The sequence below is a fragment of the Pseudophryne corroboree genome, chromosome 4 (assembly GCF_028390025.1).
Source record: "Pseudophryne corroboree isolate aPseCor3 chromosome 4, aPseCor3.hap2, whole genome shotgun sequence".
Taxonomy (NCBI): Eukaryota; Metazoa; Chordata; class Amphibia; order Anura; family Myobatrachidae; genus Pseudophryne; species Pseudophryne corroboree.
Genome location: NC_086447.1, coordinates 857978102 through 858001614, shown reverse-complemented (window position 1 = coordinate 858001614; position 23513 = coordinate 857978102). Strand labels below are relative to the sequence as shown.

The 23513-nt window shown below is 48.6% G+C and overlaps 1 protein-coding gene across 4 annotated transcripts in view; it reads right to left on the bottom strand.

The window, feature by feature from the left end:
* Positions 1 to 16160, bottom strand: part of LOC134910537 (follicle-stimulating hormone receptor-like) — a 292849-nt gene extending 276689 nt beyond the window's left edge. For 2 of the 4 annotated variants that reach the window (XM_063918683.1, XM_063918686.1), the window contains exon 1: positions 15791 to 16156. In XM_063918683.1, the coding sequence (XP_063774753.1) occupies positions 15791 to 15930 (140 nt within the window). In that variant the 5' untranslated portion in view covers positions 15931 to 16156. Of the gene's footprint in view, positions 1 to 15790 lie in introns of all 4 variants that reach the window. The other 2 variants (XM_063918685.1, XM_063918684.1) reach the window with 2 other exon arrangements.
* Positions 16161 to 23513: the final 7353 nt, after the last annotated feature.

The window sequence follows — 23513 nt, the reverse complement described above, 5'->3', positions numbered from 1 at the left end:
CCTGAATTGGGAAGCGGACTTTCTCAGTCATTAGGACGTGCATGCCGGTGAGTGGGGCCTCCATCCAGAAGTGTTTCAACTCCTAGTGGAAAGGTGGGGCATTCCAAATGTAGATCTGATGGCGTCTCGACACAATCACAAGGTTCCGGTCTTCGGAGCAAGGACAAGGGATCCTCAAGCAGCATTCGTGGATGCGCTGGCGGTACCGTGGAGGTTTCGGCTGCCGTTTCGTGTTCCCTCTGGTGTCACTCCTGCGCAGGGTAATTCGGAAGTTCAAGCAAAAAAAAGGAATTCTGCTTCTCATAGCTCCAGCGTGGCCCAGACGGCACTGGTTCTCAGACCTGCAAGGCCTATCGTCCAATTCTATTTCCACAACGCCCAGACCTCCTTGTTCAGTGCCCCTGTGTCTACCTGGACCTAGCCCGACTGTCTGTGACGGCGTGGCTCTTCAAGCTTCTGTCTTAAGGGCTAAAGGGTTTTCTGAGGCAGTCATTCAAACTATGTTGCGGGCCCGGAAATCGGCTTCGGCACGGATTTACCATAGGGTCTGGCATTTTTACTTTGTTTGATGCGCATCTAACGATTATGACGTTTCCAAGTTCAGTATAGCCAAGTTGTTGGCTTTTCTTCAGCAGGGCCTGGACTTAGGCCTGCGTCTGGCCTCCCTCAAGGTTCAAATATCTGCCTTGACGGTGTGGTTTCAGAGAAAAATTGCGACCTTACCTGATGTGCATACCTTTACTCAGGGCGTGTTGCGTATCCAACCTCCCTATGTCCCGCCTGTGGCTCCTTAGGACTTGTCGGTGGTTTTGAAGGCGTTACAAGAGTCTCCGTTTGAACCTCTTGGTTCAGCTGACCTTAAGTGGCTTTCCCTTAAGGTGGTGATTCTGCTGGCTATTGCTTCAGCTAGAAGAGTGTCGGATTTGGGTGCCTTGTACTGTAGTTCCCCATAGCTGATATTTCACCGTGACCGGGCGGTACTTAGGACTCGTCCCGGCTATCTACCTAAGGTGGTTTCTTCGTTCCACCTTAATCAGGAGATTGTAGTTTTGGCACTTGTTTCTCCTGATCTGTCACCCAAAGAGCGGTCTTTGGATGTGGTACGGGCTCTCCGTATCTATGTGAAGAGAACTACTTCTATAAGGAAATCTGATTCTCTTTTTGTTGTGTTTGGGTTTCACAAACGTGGCTGGCCTGCTCACAAGCAAACTCTGGCCAGATGGATTAGAATGGTGATTGCACATGCTTATGTGAAGGCTGGTCTCTCTCCTGATCACATTAAGGCCCATTCTACTCGGTCTGTTGGACCTTCTTGGGCGGCCCAACGTGGTGCGACCCTTGAACAATTGTGCAAGGCGGCTACGTGGTCCTCTGTGAACACGTTCATAAGGTTCTATGCCTTCGATACAGCAGCTTCCCAGGATGCTTCCTTTGGACGCCGGGTTCTAGTGCCCGCTACAGTGCGTCCCCTCCCATAAGGAACTGCTTTAGGACATCCCCATTGTCCATTCCTTGTGTAGCCCAGTGTACCCCGCAGCAGAAAACGAGTTTTATGGTAAGAACTTACCTTTGTTAAAACTCTTTCTGCGAGGTACACTGGGCTCCACAAGGCGCCCACCCTGACGCACTTAGCTTCTTTGGGTTGGTATGGCATTAGCCGCTGACATGTCTCCTGTCGTGAGAATGCGGTGTTGTGGCTACTAACCGTTGTCGTCTCTTTTCCTGCTACTGCATTGGACTGGTTAACTAAAAACTGAGATCCTGTGCAGGGAGGCGGGGTGATATAGGAGGTGGCGCTATGCATTCTGGGAAGAAGGTCAAAGCTTTGGGCCTGTTGGTGCCACGGATCAAGATCCTACTATACACCCCATTGTCCATTCCTTGTGGAGCCCAGTGTACCTCGCAGAAAGAGTTTTAACAAAGGTAAGTTCTTACCATAAAACTCGTTTTTCTTAGTGGTACTGAGTGCTGAAAAATGGGCGTGGTCATGCGTTGTGAGGGGGAGTGGCCACAATATACAAGGGGGAGTGGCTACATGACACTAGTAGCATGGCCACATGACACAGCCTCTTTTCTTTACACTCTTGAGGCAAGACTAGAAATATATAGTAATGCCTCCAGTATAATAGAAATATATAGTGATACCCAATTTAATAACAATATATACTGAATTTTGGATAAGGGATGCTCAACCTGTAGTAATGTCTCCATTACAACAGGAATTTATATTGTAGTAGTGCCCCTGGTATAATAGAAATATGTAGTAGTGGCCACATTACAACAGAAATATATATTATTGCTCGTATGATGAGGCATCAAACGAGCTGAGGGAAGTGCAACAGCTGCACTGTTGCACCCAGCAAGGGACGCTACGGGAAAGTGCACCCAAGCTCCTCTCTTCACGCCAGCCACGGCTGCCAGAGGAGGAAGCATGATGTGATGTCATGATGTTACCGTTGTGCTCGCAAAAACCCTGACAAAGTGGGAGGCTTCGTCATGCTGCCAACCACCATGGTCGTGTTGTTCGGTGATGCATTATAATTGTAGTAATGGCAGTCATGGGTGCAAAGTGTGTGGCAGGTGCTACTGTGTACCTCTGTCAAATTCTTAAGGGTACTCAGTACCCGAGCGTACCTGCATACTTGCACCACTGGTTTGGAGGTGAGGTCGGCACAGGCCGCAAAATTGCACTGCTCTGGATAGAACAATACAGGCAGACCTATAATCACGCCTGAGGTCTACACCACCGTCCAATAATTCAATGGGCTGAAGTCTTGTTTCTAATACCCCTTTTCCACTACTGATGCGGGTCGCAGCCGGGAGCCTGACACGGGAGCTACTAGGCTGCGACCCGCATCAGAGCCCCCTTTCCCACTGCACTCACCCAACCCAGCATATTGCCGAGTTGGTGACGCTCTGGTGACGCGACAAGGGCTGCGCTGGGAGATCACATGATCTCCCAGCGCCGGCCTTCCATACACTGTGAACGGAAGCCGTGTCGCATCGACACAGCTTCCGTTTACACTGCACAGTTTACCGGATTGAACTCGGATTCAACCCGGTAAGCTACCCGGGTAGGATACCCGGATCACTTGATCAAGGTTTTTGCAGGGGGAGCCGTTTCCACTAGCAAAAAACACGGTTAAATGCACGCCTCTGTGCATTTACCCGTGTTTTTTGAGCTAGTGGAAATGAGGTATTAATTAGTGATGAGCGGGTTCGGTTCCTCGGGATCCGAACCCCCCTGAACTTCACCCATTTTACACGATTCCGAGGCAGACTCGGATCTTCCCACCTTGCTCAGTTAACCCGAGCGCGCCCGAACGTCATCATCCCGCTGTCAGATTCTCGCGAGATTCGTATTCTATATAAGGAGCCACGCGTCGCCATTTTCACTCGTGCATTGGAGATGATAGCGAGAGGACGTGCAGCGTTCTCTGTTTCTGTGTTCAGTGTGCTGCAAATATCTGTGCTCAGTGTGCTGCAAATATTTGTGCTCAGTGTGCTTGCAAATATCTGTGCTCAGTGTGCTGAAAATATCTACGTACTCTGCCTGAAAAACGCTCCATATCTGTACTGCATCGTAGTATATAGTAGGAGGCAAGTGCAGAATGTTGGCAGTACGGTACAGTAGTCCACTACTCTACCTACCTCTGTGTCGTCAAGTATACTATGCATCCATACCTGTGCTGCATTTTAGTTGTGCACAGTATATAGTAGGAGAGGACAGTGCAGAATGTTGCTGTGACCACCAGTATATATATATAGCAGTACAGTACAGTAGTCCACTGCTCTACCTACCTCTGTGTCGTCAAGTATACTATGCATCCATACCTGTGCTGCATTTTAGTTGTGTGCAGTATATAGTAGGAGGGGACAATGCAGAATGTTGCTGTGACCACTGACCACCAGTATATAATATATATAGCAGTACGGTACAGTAGTCCACTGCTCTACCTACCTCTGTGGCGTCAAGTATACTATGCATCCATACCTGTGCTGCATTTTAGTTGTGCACAGTATATAGTAGGAGGGAACAGTGCAGAATGTTGCTGTGACCACCAGTATATATATATAGCAGTACGGTACAGTAGTCCACTGCTCTACCTACCTCTGTGTCGTCAAGTATACTATGCATCCATACTTGTGCTGCATTTTAGTTGTGCGCAGTATATAGTAGGAGGGGACAGTGCAGAATGTTGCTGTGACCACCAGTATATATATATATAGCAGTACGGTACAGTAGTCCACTGCTCTACCTACCTCTGTGTCATCAAGTATACTACAAAAGTTCAGTAAAATGACCCAAAAATAAAAATTAAAAGCATCTGACGAGAAGCGTAAACTTGCCAATATGCCATTTACGACACGGAGTGGCAAGGAACGGCTGAGGCCCTGGCCTATGTTCATGGCTAGTGGTTCAGATTCACATGAGGATGGAAGCACTCATCCTCTCGCTAGAAAACTGCAGTGCCACTCCTAGATGGGCCAGGTGTTTGTGTCGGCCACTTAGGTCGCTTAGCTAAGTCACACAGCTACCTCATTTCACCTCTTTTTTTCTTTGCATCATGTGCTGTTTGGGGACTATTTTTTAAATCTGCCATCCTGTCTGACACTGAAGGGCCACTCCTAGATTGGCCAGGTGTTTGTGTCGGCCACTTGGTTCGCTTAGCTTAGCCATCCAGCGACCTTGGTGCACCTCTTTTTTCTTTGCATCATGTGCTGTTTGGGGACTATTTTTTAAATCTGCCATCCTGTCTGACACTGCAGTGCCACTCCTAGATGGGCCAGGTGTTTGTGTCGGCCAGTTGGGTTGCTTAGCTTAGTCACACAGCTACCTCATTGCACCTCTTTTTTTCTTTGCATCATGTGCTGTTTGGAGACTATTTTTTAAATCTGCCATCCTGTCTGACACTGCAGTGTCACTCCTAGATGGGTCAGGTGTTTGTGTCGGCCACTTGGTTCGCTTAGCTTAGTCACACAGCTACCTCATTGCACCTCTTTTTTTCTTTGCATCATGTGCTGTTTCGGGAATATTTTTTAAATCTGCCATCCTGTCTGACACTGCAGTGCCACTCCTAGATGGCAAGGTGTTTGTGTCGGCCACTTGGGTCGCTTAGCTTAGCCATCCAGCGACCTTGGTGCACCTCTTTTTTTCTTTGCATCATGTGCTGTTTTGGGACTATTTTTTAAATCTGCCATCCTGTCTGACACTGCAGTGCCACTCCTAGATGGGCCAGGTGTTTGTGTCGGCCAGTTGGGTTGCTTAGCTTAGTCACACAGCTACCTCATTGCACCTCTTTTTTTCTTTGCATCATGTGCTGTTTGGAGACTATTTTTTAAATCTGCCATCCTGTCTGACACTGCAGTGCCACTCCTAGATGGGTCAGGTGTTTGTGTCGGCCACTTGGTTCGCTTAGCTTAGTCACACAGCTACCTCATTGCACCTCTTTTTTTCTTTGCATCATGTGCTGTTTTGGGACTATTTTTTAAATCTGCCATCCTGTCTGACACTGCAGTGCCACTCCTAGATGGCCAGGTGTTTGTGTCGGCCACTTGGGTCGCTTAGCTTAGCCATCCAGCGACCTCAGTGCAAATTTTAGGACTAAAAATAATAGGTGTTCAGAATAGACTGGAAATGAGTGGAAATTATGGTTATTGAGGTTAATAATAATGTGGGATCAAAATTACCCCCAAATTCTATGATTTAAGCTGTTTTTGAGGGTTTTTTTGTAAAAAAAAAACGAATCCAAAACACACCTGAATCCGACAAAAAATTTTCAGGGAGGTTTTGCCAAAACGCGTCCGAATCCAAAACACGGCCGCGGAACCGAATCCAAAACCAAAACACAAAACCCGAAAAATGTCCGGTGCACATCACTACTTTAAACTACTGTATATCACATTTTATCATGATAGACTTATTTTGAGCATATAACTACATTGACTCCATTGTTGCTATTTAGTTTTTTTTTATTGTTGAATAATACATATCCAAGTCCTTCTAATTAATCATTTATTAATCTTGATTGATATATTCTGTATATATGTATAATGTAGATGCTATTTATTGTTTATATACGATTCTATTACTTAAACAATTAAATCTTTTATTAAATGTTTTTCTATGTGATACAGTTAAGTATACTGTATGAATTTTAATGATGATTGGAACTATTTTATGCAACATGTACCATTATATATCATTTAAATTGTAGTCCATTCCATTCTCTATTCTTTTCCATTGTCACCGAATTGTCTCGTTTACATTGAGATTTATATAGTTTTTCTTTGCAGCTTAATTATTTTACACTGAATTTTCACTTAATTAGTGGCAGGTAATTTAATGATTTATTTGTTTCTTCAGTAGGCGTAAGGATCCGTGTAGACAGCTCCAGTACGTATACTTATCTTAATGTTACCTTATTTGACTGCTGTTTTGCTAGAAAGTGACCTACTGTACATATCTCTGTCTATGTTTGTCAGGCATTACACGTGCAGACTCGGCATACTTCCATAGCGTCATTTCTGGCCGCCTCTGTCCTCTATCCCCCCACTATCTATCTTTATAAAACAATGAGCATACACAAGATCAATTGCCACCATGTGCAGTTATTTCTCGTTTGTAGGCCAATCTCCTCACCCATTGTCAGTACAGAAATAACTGTACTATTGCCACACCTGGTGTTTGTACAATATTACCAGAAAGAGATCACAGATGGAAATGCTGGCACAGAGGTTTGGGATTGAAAATATTCTTTCACAATTATCTCTTGGTGACTTCAGACAATTCTTCTTGTTGCTGAGTATCTAATCTTCCAATAGAGCACATTGTGCAAGTATAGCGCATGGGAATTTTGTGAGCATAGAATCCCAAGTTACAAATTGTCTCCTTAAATTCAACATCTGCTATTTTAAAAATATTTTCAAGAACAGCTGTTGTTCCTTTATAGGAATCTCTTGATCAGCCGGTGGTCTGGGCACGGTCCATGGACTGTAGTCATAGACAAATTGTTTTTGAAAAAAAACCCACAAACTCCAACAAGGGATTAGGGGGGTCATTCTGACCTGATCGCACGCTGCAGTTTATCGCAGCAGTGCGATTTGGTCAGAACTGCGCATGCATCGGCACCGCAGTGCGCCGGCGCATGCCAGATGGCCGAAGGCCGTCGGGCCGCTATGATCGCCTCTGCCTGATTGAGGCACAGGCGGTCGTTGAGTGGGGGGGGGGGGGGGGCAGAACGGCGGCGTTTGGCTGCCGTTTCGTGGGCACGGTCCGGTCAACACAGGCATGGCCGGACTGAACGGGGGGCGGGCCGCAGCAGCTGCGTGACGTCACACGCAGCCGCTGCGGGCCAGGGAGCGATGAGTAGCTCCCGGCCAGCACGCTAAAGCTACGCTGGTCGTGAGCTACTCTTCTGCGGGGGGGGGCAGCACTGACATGCAGGGCGGGATAGCCCTGTGCTTGGCGTCCCCCTGCATGTCAGTGTGAATGATCGTAGCTGTGCTAAATTTAGCACAGCTATGATCATCTCGGAATGACCTCATAGAAACATCTATTTAAATGTATGCTTCCTTTCTACACTTGTCAACCATCATTTATGTTTTTGATCTAGTCATGCCAAGCTAAACCAAAAAGAACACTACCAATAAATCTTGTTATAATTTACTTAGAAAGCACCAATCATATTGCACAGCGCTGCACAGAGATTTCGTAATCATTCGAATCATTCTCTGCCGCGTTGTAGTTTATAATACAGAGATTGGAAACAAGTGTTCAACAAAACTAGGGTCTTGAATTATTGCTGCCAAAAGTAACCTCACCGCTGACCGCAAAGTTCCCACCATTGGCTACAATGGAGCGCATAGGCGCTACATTGTATCTCTGCCGTGTGCTGCCTCACAGACACTACAGGAGCACACAGCCAATCAGGAGGGTGCCACGACGTGGCGCTCCCTGATTGGCAGAAGGGACCCTCTTTGACAGTAGTCAGGGGGGGTCCTGGCAGTCGGGGAAGGGGTCCCATGTGAAAACATGGGACCCCTTTCAGTGCGTGGTTGGGTTTCCGTTTTTTTTGTTTTGCCAAGTACGTGGATTATACAAAGAACAGAAGGTACACTGGATTATGTGAATATAATTTTTTTTCACAGGTACCCCTAGGATTCTACATGGAGAAGAGGACGGAGCCTCGTGTGAACATAGGTAAGTATGTATGTTTGAAGGTGTGCATGTATGTAATAAACTTATACTGTCACGGTCTGTGTGTCCTGTTTTTTTGGGGGTATTTTTTTAGTAGTAGTACTACAGGTACCAGCGGGCCCGGTTTTCCACTGCATGCTGGTACTTGTGGTTCTCCAAGTACCAGCTTGCGGGGGAGGCTTGCTGGGACTTGTAGTACTGCTACTAAAAACAATATTCACATTTTTATCAAAAGGTTATCAGCCCCCCATCCGCCGCCCTTGGATGGGGGGGACAGCCTCGGGCTCCACACTGGCCCTTGGGTGGCTGGAGGGGGGGGATCCCTTGATTTATGGGGTTCCCACTCCTCCAGGGTACCCCAGCCAGGGGTGACTAGTTGGGTATGTAATGCCAGGGCCGCCGGGACCAGTATAAAAGTGTCCCCCGGCTGTGGCATTATGTACCTGGCTAGTGGAGCCCGGTGCTGGTTTCAAAAATACGGGGGACCCTACGCTTTTTGTCCCCCGTATTTTTGGAACCAGGACCAGGCGCAGATCCCGGTGCTGGTTGATTAAATATGGGGGAACCCCTGTCATTTTTCCCCCCATATTTTTTCAACCAGGTCCGGCTCAAAGAGGCCGAGGCTGGTTTTGCTTAGGAGGGGGGACCCCATGCATTTTTTTCCTGAAAATGTAACACTTTCCCACCTCTTCCCACTGATAAACATGCACGGATCTCATGGATCCGTGCATGCCTATCAGAACACAGTAAAAAAAAGCAGGGCTGTTTTAAATCTGCTTTTTTTACAATTTGTATTTTTTCACGGCAGTGTTTGGCTATTGCCGGCAGTGTTCGTGAAATACACTTTTTAGTAAATTACTGAGTTGTATCAAAAACAGTCGTATTTGACCGATGGTGTATTCATTCGTATTTTTTTCCTATGGCTTCCAAAAAAATACGAATGCCCTCATCACTGCCGAGATTTGAGTTTAGTAAATTCCCGAGATGACACTTTGAAGAAAACACACCATCTCGGTCAAAATCGGGAGCTTAGTAAATATACCCCTATGAAGGGTAATTGTATCCCCACCCCGTATTGCATGGACAAATCTAAATATGGATATTCACCCATATGCAGAACTGCATGCATGCACCTATACAGCCTCACTGCCTTATCCATCTGATTACGGGGGTAGCTGTCATCACTATCAGCCCTATACCTGGTGCAACACATCAATCCAAAATCAGACAGAATTCTGTGGATGCTAACTGAAGCCTTGGACACAGGTTTTTCACAGGTTTTCTCCATTCACACTGCACCGGTGTCAGGTAGTATTTATCCCAGGCAACAACCATCACCACTGCCCAAGGACTGGCTACCATGTGCCCAAGGTCTGCGCCCAAGGACTCCTTTCAGCCCCTGCTTGTCAGCGACAACAGCATCACCACCCCACCATGCCGGAGACTAGCAGCTCCTGCCACAGTGCCGACAGGTTCATGTACTTCTTTAGCAGCAGCAGCAGCAGGATCCCGGACACCACTCTGGTGTAGGGATGCAGGCGGCCCAGCAGCAGGGCAGCCAGTGGTGAGGTAGTCAGAGGCTGTGTGTGCGGGGCAGGGCACAGCACCGTCACACAGACGCTGTATAATGTCACAGGGAGCCAGGCAGCCAGCCTTTTCCTTTTACCATATGCCAGGTCGGATAACCCTGGTCGCACCATTCATGCTGCAACCATGTAAGAATGTTGACATATAATCCCTGGTGGCCCAGCAGTGACTTACCTGCTCCTAGAGGCCATGTGTCCACACAGCCTGTACAGCCATGTGCCCATTCTAATGACCTCATGCCCACCATATACCTGCCCACTCATATCCAGTCATGGGATTCAAATAAATTAACAACAGGTTCTAAGTCCTAATGAACAGAACAGCCAGGACAGGGGCGCGCGCGTGGCGTGACGTCACATTGCACGCACTGCGAGGAGGATTGTAAGCTAGGGGTGGGGACCCAGTTTCTCACACAGTGCAGTGCCAGTGGCGCAGCCAGCGACCGCTAGTATTAGCATCGTGCGGGTCCGCGATAAGCAGCAGCACCACCAGTACAGCCCAGGAGTGAATGACCTGGGCGGGCGGCAGGCGGCAATGACCGGGGGGCGGCAGGTGGCGTTGTGGGAGGTGGCAGGGTGAGGTCTCTGCGTCGCATACACGTGACGTCATGATGTCTGCACCCGCTGCGCCCCCCAGGATTGTGTGCTCCAGGCTCCAGCCTGATCGGTTGAGCAGGCGGGCCCAGTGTGCGGGTGGTGCTCAATAGCAAACGGTTTTCAGAACCAGTGCTTAAAGTGGTCCTAGAGAGGTGGTGGAACTCCCCCCGCCCTCCCCCCCGACAACCATGTAATAAAGGTATTGTGCGGCCCAAAAACGGGGCGTGGTCTCAAAAAGAAAGGGGCATGGTCACACAATATTAATAATGCCCACAGTAGTAGCACCCCTAATGCACATAATGCCCACAGCAGTAGCGCCCCTTATACAATGCCCACAGTAGTATTGCTCCTTATGCAATATCCACTGTACTGGTAGTGCCCACAGTCACACAATAGTAATAATGCCCACAGTAGTAGCACCCCTAATACACATAATTCCCACAGTAGTAGCACCCCATAATACACAATGCCCACAGCAGTAGCGCCCCTTATAAAATGCCCACAGTAGTATTGCTCCTTATGCAATGTCCATTGAACTGGTAGTGCCCACAGTGATAGTGCTCCTTATATAGAGCCCATAGTAGTGGTACCCCTTATGCAATGCCCCCAGTAGTAGTACCCCTTATGTCCCCAGGAGTGATGCCCCTTATGAAGTACCCCCTTTACAATGCCCTCATTAGTAGTGCCCCCATTAGTAATGCCCTTAATGATAATGCCCCTGTGTAGTATTGCCTCCAGTAGTAATGTTGCCTGTAGTAATGCCCCCAGTCATTTAGCCCCCTGTAGTTTAGCCCCAGTAGTTATGCCCCCAGTAGTTTAGCCCCCACTGGTAATGCCCCTGCAGTTGTGATCCCAGTAGTTTACCCCTCCTGTAGTTTAGCCTCCCAGTGGTGATGCCCCCAGTAGTTTAGCCTCTGTAGTTTAGTCCTCATGTAGTTTTCTCCATGTAGTTTAGCCCCTAGTGGTAATGCTCCCTGTAGTTTAGCCCCTGCAGTTATGCCCACAGTAGTTTAGACCCCCAGTAGTAATGACCCCAGTAGTTTAGCCCCTGTAGTTATGCCCCCAGTAGTTTGCCCCTTTGTAGTTTAGCCCCCAGTAGTAATGCCCCCACTAGTAAAGCCCCTGTAGTTATGCCCCCACTAGTAATGCCCCCCTGTAGTTTAACCCCTGTAGTTATGCCCCCCAGTAGTAATGCCCCCAGTAGTAATGTGCCCCTGTACATATGCCCCCAGTAGTAATGGCCCCAGTAGTAATGCACCCCTGTAGTTTGCCCCCAGTAGTAAGCCCCCTTGCAGTTTGCCCCCAGTAGCTTTCCCCCTTGTAGTGTGCCCCAGTAGCTTGCCCCCTTATATTTATCCCCCCGGTAGTTTGCCCCCTTGTATTTAGCCCCCCCCCCCCAGTAGTTTGCCCCCTTGTAGTTTTTCCTCAGCTGCTTGCCCCCTTGTAGCTTGCCCCCAGTAGTTTGTCACCTTGTAGTTAGCCCCCAGTAGCTTGCCCCCCTGTAGCTTGCCCCCAGTAGATACACACACATATTTTAAAAAACAAAACAAAACACCATACTCACCAAGCCCCGTTCCCACGTCCGACCGATGTGGTCCTTCCGGCGTCCGCTCCTGAGCACTATGAGAGAGACGTCATGATGTCTCTCCCATAGCGTGCACTGACAGATCCGGAAGCCGGAGCTCAGTAGTGCGCTCCTACCTCCAGCTGCTGCTGTGGAGAGAGAGCCGGGTGCCCGCTGGTAACACAATCTCAGCGGGCGCCCGGCATCTCCCTGCTGCGGTACACAGCGGGTTAGGTGAGCCGGAGGAGGCAGAACTGCGTTCCGTCTCCAAGTGGAACTGATGGAACCCAGTTCTGCCCCGTTCTGGCTCACTTTAACACCTGCTCAGAACCATACCTAATATTAGGTATCGGTTCTGCGGAACCGGTGCAAACCGGCTGAATCCCACCACTGCTCATATCATATACATTATACAGCCATGTGCCCAGGATAAGGGCCTTATGCACACGAAATACACTGTATCTAATGATATAGACCATACACAGCCATGTGCTCAGTATAAGAACCTGATGCCCACCACATACCTGCCCACTTACACATTATACAGCCATGTGCCCAGGATAAGGGCTTGATGTCCAACACACACCTGCCCACCTACACCAAATACAGTAATGTGCCCAGTATAACTGCCTGATGACCACCACATACCTGCCCACTTACACCATATACAGCCATGTACCCAGTATAATGGCCTGATGTCCAACACATACCTGCCCACTTACACCAAATCCAGCCATGTGCCAAATATAACTGCCTGATGACAACCACATACCTGTCCACTTATACCATATACAGCCATGTGCCCAGTATAACTGCCTGATGTCCAACACATACCTGCCCACTTACACCATAAACAGCCTTGTGCCCAGTATAATTGCCTGATGTCCAGCACATACTGTACCTACCCACTTACACCATATATAGCCATGTGCCCAGAATAAGGGCCTGATGTCCAACACATACCTACCCACTTACACCATATACAGCCATGTGCCCAGTATAACTGCCTGATATCCAGCACATACCTGCCCGCTTACACCAAATACAGCAATGTGCCCAGTATAACTGCCTGATATCCAACACATACCTGCCCACTTATACCAAATACAGCCATGTGCCCAGTATAATTGCCTGATGTCCAACACATACCTACCCACTTACACCATATACAGCCATATGCCCAGTATAACGGCCTGATGTCCAACACATACCTGCCCACTTACACCAAATACAGCCATGTTCCCAGTATAACTGCCTGATATCCAACACATACCTGCCCACTTATACCATATACAGCCATGTGCCCAGTATAACTGCCTGATATCCAACACATACCTGCCCACTTATACCATATACAGCCATGTGCCCAGTATAACTGCATGATGACCACCACATACCTGCCCACTTACACCAAATACAGCCATGTGCTCAATATAACTACCTGATTACCACCACATACCTGCCCACTTACACCAAATACACGCCATGTGCCCAATATAACTGCCTGATTACCACCACATACCTGCCCACTTACACCATATATAGCCATGTGCCCAGTCTAACTGCCTGATATCCAACACATACCTGCCCACTTACACCATATACAGCCATGTGCCCAGGATAATGGCCTGATGCCCACCATATACCTGCCCACTTATACTATATACAGCCATGTGCCCAGTATAACTGCCTGATATCCAACACATACCTGCCCACTTACACCAAATACAGCCATGTGCCCAGTATAACTGCCTGATGACCACCACATACCTGCCCAGTTACATTAAATACAGCCACGTGCCCAGTATAACTGCCTGATATCCAACACATACCTGCCCACTTATACCAAATACAGCCATGTGCCCAGTATAATTGCCTGATGTCCAACACATACCTGCCCACTTAAACCATATACAGCCTTGTGCCCAGTATAACTGCCTGATGTCCAACACATACCTGCCCACTTACACCAAATACAGCCATGTGCCCAGTATAACTGCCTGATATCCAACACATACCTGCCCACTTAAACCATATACAGCCATGTGCCCAGGATAAGGGCCTGATGCCCACCATATACCTGCCCACTTATACCATATACAGCCATGTGCCCAGTATAACTGCCTGATATCCAACACATACCTGCCCACTTACACCAAATACAGCCATGTGCCCAGTATAACTGCCTGATGACCACCACATACCTGCCCAGTTACATTAAATACAGCCACGTGCCTAGTATAACTGCCTGATGTCCAACACATACCTGCCCACTTACACCAAATACAGCCATGTGCCCAGTATAACTGCCTGATATCCAACACATACCTGCCCACTTACACCAAATACAGCCATGTGCCCAGTATAACTACCTGATGACCACCACATACCTGCCCACTTACACCATATACAGCCATGTGCCCAGTATAACTGCCTGATGTCCAACACATACCTGCCCACTTACACCAAATACAGCCATGTGCCCAGTATAATTGCCTGATGTCCAACACATACCTGCCCACTTACACCAAATACAGCCATGTGCCCAGTATAATTGCCTGATGTCCAACACATACCTGCCCACTTACACCAAATACAGCCATGTGCCCAGTATAACTGCATGATGACCACCACATACCTGCCCACTTACACCATATACAGCCATGTGCCCAGTATAACTGCCTGATGTCCAACACATACCTGCCCACTTACACCATATACAGCCATGTGCCCAGGATAAGGGCCTGATGCCCACCACATACCTGACCATTTACACCATATACAGACATGTGCACAAGATTGGAGCTTCATACCCACCATATGTATTATATTGGCATGTCCATTATATACAGCCATCGTGATAACACCTGATATTTAAATAAGTATATGCAAAATGCCATTTTCCCCTTTTTATCATGTCGTTGGTAATGGTATCAGTGCAAACCAGTCCTATATTGCTTTATATCTGTGGATTAGCTCTACGTTTGCCCAATATTTCTTAAAATAGTTTCACTCCTAACTTTGTGGTTACTGAATTATTCTGCTTACTAAGAGCAAAGTTAAGTCTGTTGACACTTTGCCTCTCCAGTGATTTCTTAAATGCTGCATTTCTAACTCACATCATCAATGGTATAAATGGATGTCATTTCTTCCATACAGTACAGTATAGTCTGTAGCTGTCCATAGACAACTACTGTACTTGCATGGGAGTGGATCGTTGGGTCGACAGTAACTAGGTCGGCAGTCATTAGGCCGACCACTATTGGTCGACAGTGACTAGGTCGACACCTGAAATAGGTCGACATGGAAAAAGGTCGACATGACTTTAAAAAAAACTTTTTGGTGTCGTTTTCTTCGTAAAATGACCGGGAACCCCAATTAGTGCACCGTGTCCCCTCACATTCCCATTCGTAGTCCACGTGGATCATAAAATATGAAAAGGTTAAAAAAATGAATTAAAAAATCCTCATGTCGCCCTTTTCATGTGTCGACCTAGTGACCATGTCCACCTAATGACCATGTCCACCTAATGCACGTCGACCAATACTGGTCAACCTAAGTGTTGCCGACCTACAGACTGGATACCACTTGCAGTATGCATGTGGACACAGTCACAGTCCTACACAAGAATACCTGTAGCTACAGTGCTGAGACAGACCAAGATGAAGTCATTAAATATATAACAAATAAAATAAATAAATAAATATATATATATATATATATATATATATATATAAATAACAATGCAGACATGATTGCTGATATTGAAGACTGCGCAGGATTTACAAGCAGAAATGTACAAATACAGTTGTAAATATTCTAAGCTGGAAGTTTTGTACTTACACTTCTGAAGCGTTTTTTGGAATATTCCTGGGAAAAGACTCCACATCTCTTCCCTGCCGGATAAAGATGCTGCAATAGAAATTACATCTACAACACGAGTGCACGAAAGCCAGTGTGTAGACGTAAACAAGAAGCCTCATAACTGCCTGGAGTACGTTGCTGGCTGCCCATTCAGTGAGAAAGCCTTGTTGTGCCCTTGTGACAACAAACCTGCTTAGGTCCGCCTTCAGCTGAGCCGTGCCTTGAAGTGCTGAGTAAATAATTCATTTCGGAAAAAAAATCCTTGTAGTGGCAAAATAATTTGGTGGCAATTTTGTGACCAATTCAAATTTAAAAAAAGTATTCCAACTCCGCAACGACCTTGAAACAAAAACTTTCAGGAGATAACACAGCCCAGCATTACAGCAAGTACAGTCGGTACAGCAGAGACGCTTGTGGGTTTATTTCAAACAAGTTGTTTATCTGAAGTAACAAATGTCCTTGAATTTCTTGCCAGTGCTACATATATGACTATTAGAGGACTGTCACAAAAAAACTAAACAGCAACAAACCTTTTTTAATGTTTATGCATTTCAAGGACCGACAAACACCAGAATTGAAATATTCATATACTGTATGAACTATAAAGGTAATTGCATTGTTTATTGATAGCTTGAAATCCACCTGCATCTCTTTAAAAAGTAAGGTCTTATCTCACAAGTTGTCACTAACAAGCATTTTATCAGAGGAGGAGAGCGGAGTGCAGTACTCACGCAGCCCCCCCCCCCCCCCCCCCCCCCCCCCCCCCTGGGCCAGAGCCTGCTAAGCATGTACATATATCTCTGAGAGTGCCATTTTCCAAGAGATTTGTCATATATCTGGGAAAATGGTGCAACACTGGCCGAAAGGTAAGTATGGTCAAGGGGTGCAGGGTGAGCAGTTTGGGCTCAGTGATGCATATGCAGCACTGCACACCCTGAAACTAATACAGATATGTCATTGCCAGTGAGGTTTTCACCTGGACAGTCTGGGGATAGGAGGATTTGCCTAATCTTCTGTTCACTGTCTATGTTCAGTGAAACTAAAACAACACAGCAACGGTAATGGTCTCTGCAGAGCCGTCTTCACAGCATTGAAGGCCCTGGGAAAAGCAATGCATTGGGGCATATAGCCACCCATTCCCAGCAATAAAAAAAATAAAAAAACACCATAACCTTACACTCCTGTGGTCCTACTGCACAGTCTCTCCACATGTTTCAATATAGTGAATGGCTGTCAGCTTTCTGATTGGTGGATAGATCCAGCAATCCACCAATCGACATGCTGACACCCATTCTCTATCTGGGTACAAGCTGGGAGGCTGGTAGAGAATGTTGGTGGACTGCTCTAATTGAGCGTAATTCACAAGCAAAGTATTTTCTACCTTCCTCCCTAGAAGCTCCAGAGGCAGCAGTCTGCTGGCTCAATGGCCCCTAGAATTATGGGGCCCCGGGCAGCTGCCAAGCAATCCTATACGTTAAGATGGCCCTGGGTCTCTGCTGTAAAGTATCTGCTTGTCTGACTGACTGCAATGAGCATTGTGCCCATCTGTGGTATCAGTCAATGCGCTGGGCCATAGGACCAACACAATGCCTAAATCGGGGGGTAATGCCAAATGCATTATTTGGGTGTTTTCATGTTGTATGCTCTGCATTATACTGAGAGGAGGTATGACCAGAATAAGGATAGCCATCAACAATCGATAATTCACAACCATCAATGGTTCCTTCCTGATGGCAAATAGCGTTCCTATCAATGGGCCAGATTCAGAGATGAACGCAATGTCAATGGTGACTGCAGTGGAGCGATTTCTTGATACTGCGCATGCATATAAATTACACTGCACATGTGCCGCATGGTGTTGCGATAAAGGTGGTAGTTAGGATTCATTTGCTAAGTGAAACGCAGGGAGTGGTTGTTGGATATTAAAAAGAACATGCACAGTTTAACAAACCAGGCAGTTCAGCGGCACGGACTGCTACTTTGGTAGGGCACTTGCAATGGTTTGCATTTATCTCCGATGGTGGGCACCTGTGATGGTTTGCATACATCTCTGATGGTGGGGCATCTGTGATTATTTGTGTACATCTCCAATGGTGGGGCACCTGTGATGCTTTGCATACAGATGTAGCCATGCTCATCTATCCTCCATGTGGTGTGTAGTGCGAAAAACTAGTCCCATTATGTTGTCTGTGCCTTGTCGCAGCATGGTATATTTAGTCACAGTGTAATGAATTAAGTCTCCGTCAGGTGCAATACTGGTGTTCGTCCACCAGGTGCCACTTTTGAAAACCACCATTGCACATGTGTGAGGTTTGCATTGTGATTTCGTACTCCGCCCTGCAGTTGTAATGTATTAAAACAGAACTACTATATTTAATGTGCACTGTCCGGCTTGTCAGTGCAATATCCATCTGCTGTTATTCAGCACTGTACTGTAGTTTCCATTAGTACAACAATCGCCACCCAGTGGTGAAACTGTGTACTGCATGCTGTGGATCCTCTTGTGCCATATCATACTTTCGCCTACAGTACTTATCATACCTTCGCATACTTTGCCTACCTGCAGAGGTGTAGCTAGGTGCTATGGTGTCCGGAGCAAGGGTATGTTTTCGCACCTTCTTCCCTTTATTGAATTGGGTGCATGTTACAGTACATTTGAAAATAAAAAAATATTTGAAAATCCTAAAATGGTGACAGGGCCGGTTGTAGACTTTGTGTAGCTAAGGGTGAAAGTATGTATAAAGAAGGCAGCCAGAGTTCTCCGGCTTCTGCCGGCTGTCAGTGTCTCCTGATGTTGCCCCTGGCCTAACCTATTTCCTACCTATTGCCCGAGTCAGTGCGTGCCCCTCTGCTTCTCCTCCTCCTGCTCTGCGACTGCCTGTACAGTGGCATGTGGTATATATAATTTGGGATGGGATATCAGGCGGTGGTGCCCCCTAACTTTTAAAGCACCCGGAGCTCGCGCTCCACCGGAGCCACCCTCGCTACACCCTGCCTACCTGTGCTGTTTGTATGGCGCGACTAGGATGCCTGTATGGTGCAGCAGCAGCAACGCTGAGTGTGGTTACATCTGTACATCTCCGGTGGTGGGGCACCTGCGGTGGTTTGCATACACCTCCAGTGGTGGTTTGCATACATCTCCAATGGTAAGGATACCTGTGGTGGTTTTTGTACAGTACATCCCTGATTGTGGGGCACCAGTGATGGTTTGTGTACAACTTGGATGGTGGGGCACCTGTGATTATCTGCATACATCTAGGATAGTGGGGCACCTACAGTATGATGGTTTGCATACATTTTCATTGGGATACCTGCCGTGGTTTGCGTACATCTCTGATGGTGGGGCATCTGTGGTGGTTTGCATACACCTCCGATGGCGGGGCACCTGTGATGGTTTGCATACATCTCCAATGGTGGGGCACATGTGATGGTTTACAAACATCTCCGATGGTGGGGCACCTGTGATTATTTGCGTACATCTCCGATGGTGGTGCACCTGTGGTGGTTTGCATACATTTCTGATGGTGGGGCACCTGTGGTGGTTTGCATACATCTCCGATGGTGGGGCACCAGTGCATGCACAGGACTTGATGGTGGGGCACCAGCGCATGCATGTTTGGGGGTGGTGAATCCAAAGACACAGGAGCAATGTGCACTGCTTCCATCTCTGAATGAGGCCTATAATTCTTACAGCCACAGTGAACCACGTAGTTTAATAGAGACGTGCGCAGATCCTCAAGTGTTTCTTGATTTCTTTAAACTGTATAGAAACATTGAAAATCATGTAATTTGGACCTGTCACATAGATGCTTTACAGTATTAATATCTGGTCTGATGCACTGACAGACTCTATCAGGGCCGGATAAAGGGAGGGACGACAGTGCTGTGTAAAGTCCGACAGCACATTCTGAAGAAGGAGTCCCCTCTGGAGGCTCCACTATTCGGCCGCTGAGGAAGTCATAAGTGTAGAATGAGTCTCGCAGGATAGGGATGTAAAATCCAGCAAGACAGTGATCCATGACCCAGCTGTGTCTGTTGCTGGTGCAGTGCGGTGGTGCAGCGGCGTGCTGTCCCCGTCCATGTTGCACTGTCCAGGTAAGATTCCGCAACGCGTGTATGTGTGTGCTCTCATGATTTGCCATCACTAGTACTAGTGGGGGCTCCCACAAATTCGGCCCCAACCAGCCTAATCTGGCTTTGAACGCTATGGAGATCACACCAGCGATTGTGCATGCTGAGGATATGTGAAATTATGCAAAAACCCCAGCAAGTCCTGAAAAGTACAGAGAAGCCCACCGGAGCCATCACACAGGCACAGCAACTGCGTACACCTTCCCAGCGCACACACACATCCATTGATAATCATCAGCTGGTGGAAATCAATGGCCAAGGACCATGGCAGCCTGAACAGAGACACCGGTGCCACGCGGTCTCAGTATGGATTCACAGGTGGCGCCAGCAACACACCCCAAACATGGCCGTGATATGCCTGAGTTTTTGCCACCACTCCGCTGTCAACACCCACCAATGTTGAGTGACCATCTATTACTCTGTATGAAGGCAAGCGTTTCGAGCGGCATCGCTATTAGACTTTGGCACATGCGCAGTGCGAAATTTGCCACTGATCATTCAATTATAAAACATCGGCATAGCATCTGTCATCTGTACTTTTATAAGCATCATAATGAAAGTTTAGGCAATAGAATGTGTTTTAGAAGTGAAAAAATCCTGTCATTTCTACTGTTTGGTCAATTTTGTGTTAAGTTTTACAAAATTGACCAAAAATTGGTGGAAATACACAAAATCAGTCCAAATCACCTTTAGTAAATATACACCTAAGCAGTAAAGGCTGCTGCACATGGGCTGCAATGCAGACCACACACTGCATGGGTTGGGGTGTGGTGGGATGGTTAACACATATCAACATACACGTTGTATGTACTATATGTGTTGACTGCAGGGATCAGCAGTGCTAAGTGTTTCACTGAGCCGCCACTGAACCCAGGAAACAGCATTCTGCTTGTCTTTCCTCTATAAGTCCACCCCAAGACTCCTATGAAACTAGCCAATGGGAGTCTTTGGGCGGGCTTAGAAAGAGAAGTGAAGCCGAATGTTGCATCCTCAGTGCATATGCAGCTGTGAAATACACACTGATCTCCAGAGACAGGCAGCCAGCACATACAATGTGTGCTCTGCGCAGCAACCCATGGGCAACCCCCACCACTGCTTCCAAGCCTCTCTCCAATACATCCAGAATCGCCAACATTTGGCCAAACCTCTGCTCTTTTTTAAGGTACAGCGAAATGGGAACAGTTGGGAGATATGAGTGGTGTGAGTGGCACAGCCAGGAGTAGAAGTTACACTAGACTCAGTCAGTAATTACAGTGCTGTATTTTCTGTGACCTATCAGACAGTGCTTGCAGGAGTGGCGTATTGTATCACCCGGCCCCTTAGCAGAATTTGGGTAAAGACCTGGTAGAGGCCTGCTTGTCACCCTACTGGCAAATGCACTCCAGCTTCTAAGGCCCCCAATCGGCTCTACTAAAAGTCCCCCTCCTCTCTGGCCCTTGTAGCGGCCACACATGGCGGTAGTTCCATAACTGCCTGTGTGGAATATGTTGATTCTGTTTCCCTGTATTGATCCCTATGCTTTGCAGATGAAATTGAAAGCAAATATAAGGTGTCACTTCACAACTATACTGTATATATTGTCTACTACTGTGAGAGGTGCGGCTGCGGTGTGGTGGTGCCTGCTGCCGTGCAGGTATATTTTCGGTACTCACCAGGCGCCGCTCTCTCTCACCTTCAGGTACCGGAACCTTCAACGGACCTGGCAAATCTTCAGTCGGACCCGGACACGACGACCTAGGAGGAAGGAGATTGCTGAGTGCCGTCCTCCTAACTGTGGACCGAAACGCCCTCCGACCCCGAGAAAAATAGATCTTTCGGGCTAGGTGAGGGTCATCCCAGGCGTCCGCCTCAGAGCCCGAATTTCACCTCGGGGGAACACTTATTCACTGGGCCTAGCGCCCCCCCAGACTGCACACAGGCCGGAGGCCTGACTTCACCCACGGGCCTAGCGCCCGCCTAACTTGTCACCCGTTGGGTGACCTGGGCCTAGTACCCAGCGTCACCTGTTTACCTAATAGGCCAGAATACACTAGGGCCTAATGCCCTCTAATGTCCCACAGGCCTATTGCCTGATGTGCCCCTCAGGCCTAATGCCCGCCTAACCGCTGCCACAGGCCCTGGCCTGACTATCCTTACGGGCCTAGTGCCCAACCTGTGCCCCCAGGCCTAGTGCCTGCCTATCTGGGCCACGGGCCGGGGGGTCCCCCGGCTACGCGTGGCCGACGGGCCTGGAGGGCCCGACTAAATGCCCCACGGACCAGGAGGGCCCGACTAAATGCCCCCACGGGCCAGGAGAGCCCGACTATGTGCCCACAGGCCGGGAGGGCCTGACTGTGCCCACGGGCCTAATGCCCGAACACCCGGTGGTCTAGGGAGGAGAGAAGGGGGGGGCACCTTAGAAGGGCCTACCTGAGGTGGAGAAGGCTGCAGTGGGGAACTGCACAGCTCAATTGCTTCCCACCACTGCAGCACTTCTCGGCCTGGATGAGCTCTTCTGCCGCCGTCTCCTCGCCACGTCCAGCCGCCGCTGGACATCTTCTTCCTGCAGGCCGACGTCTTCTGGCCTCTTCCGCGGCCTCAGGACCTCCTCACCGCTCTTCGGCGCGGCCCGGCGTCTTCTCCCGGCGGCGTCCCTCCTCTTCGCGCTCCTGCGCGCGGACCTATCTTCAGGCTCCCGCCCGGCGTCTGACGTCAGACGCTGGGGGCGGGGCCTATGACGCGGCGAGCGCCGATTGGCTCGCCGCGCCCCTCTCCGATTGGCTGGCGCCCCGCGAGCTGTGATTGGCTCGCGGACGGCGCCAGATTCAAACAGCCTCCGGCGGCGCTTCTCATTGGCGGCCCGAGCGGCGCCAAGTTTAAAGCGCCGCCGCGCCGCTACCCGCCGCCGACAGCCTGGTGCAGGGAAACATCCGATCCCTGCACCAGACACCCGCCGCCACGCACTGACAGGCGCTGGGGGCAGACAAGCTGCCCCAGCGCTGCCCACAGTCAGCACCGCTGATGTGCCTACAGGGCACATCTCTACATTTCCCCCCCTTTTTCCTTTGTAGTCCCTACAAAGGTCTCCACGACGTCCATTGTCCGCGGGTCAGGGAATTCCGAGGTCCCTCCAGCGAGGTTGTGTTCGAGGACCCAGCCTGGACCGGCCGTGACCCCACACCCTTCCTCCTCCAGCTTCGGGTTCCTCTTATGTCCTGACCTCCATCGGCGGACCCTCCGGGGGAGTGGCATCTCCTCACAGTCACTCAACGTTGGCCACCAAGGGGAATCTTCCTCAACGGGGACAACAGTCACCCACTCTTGACCTCCGATATCGTCTATGGCTTCGTCCCTGTCTTCCGGGTGTGGTATCGACCACCACCCAACAGTGGAATCCTCCGGGGCATCCGTTTCCTCCCGGGCAACAGCCACCATATGTCACATTTCCTCGTGGGGCATCTCCAAAGGTCCTATGTCTTCCTCTTGAACGGGTCCTCCCACGGCATCACGATCCTGTCCCCATACGTCCGTCCATTTCGGCACTTCCGGCAGGTATTCTTGCTCCAGGACTACCTCCTCCTCTTCACGGAGG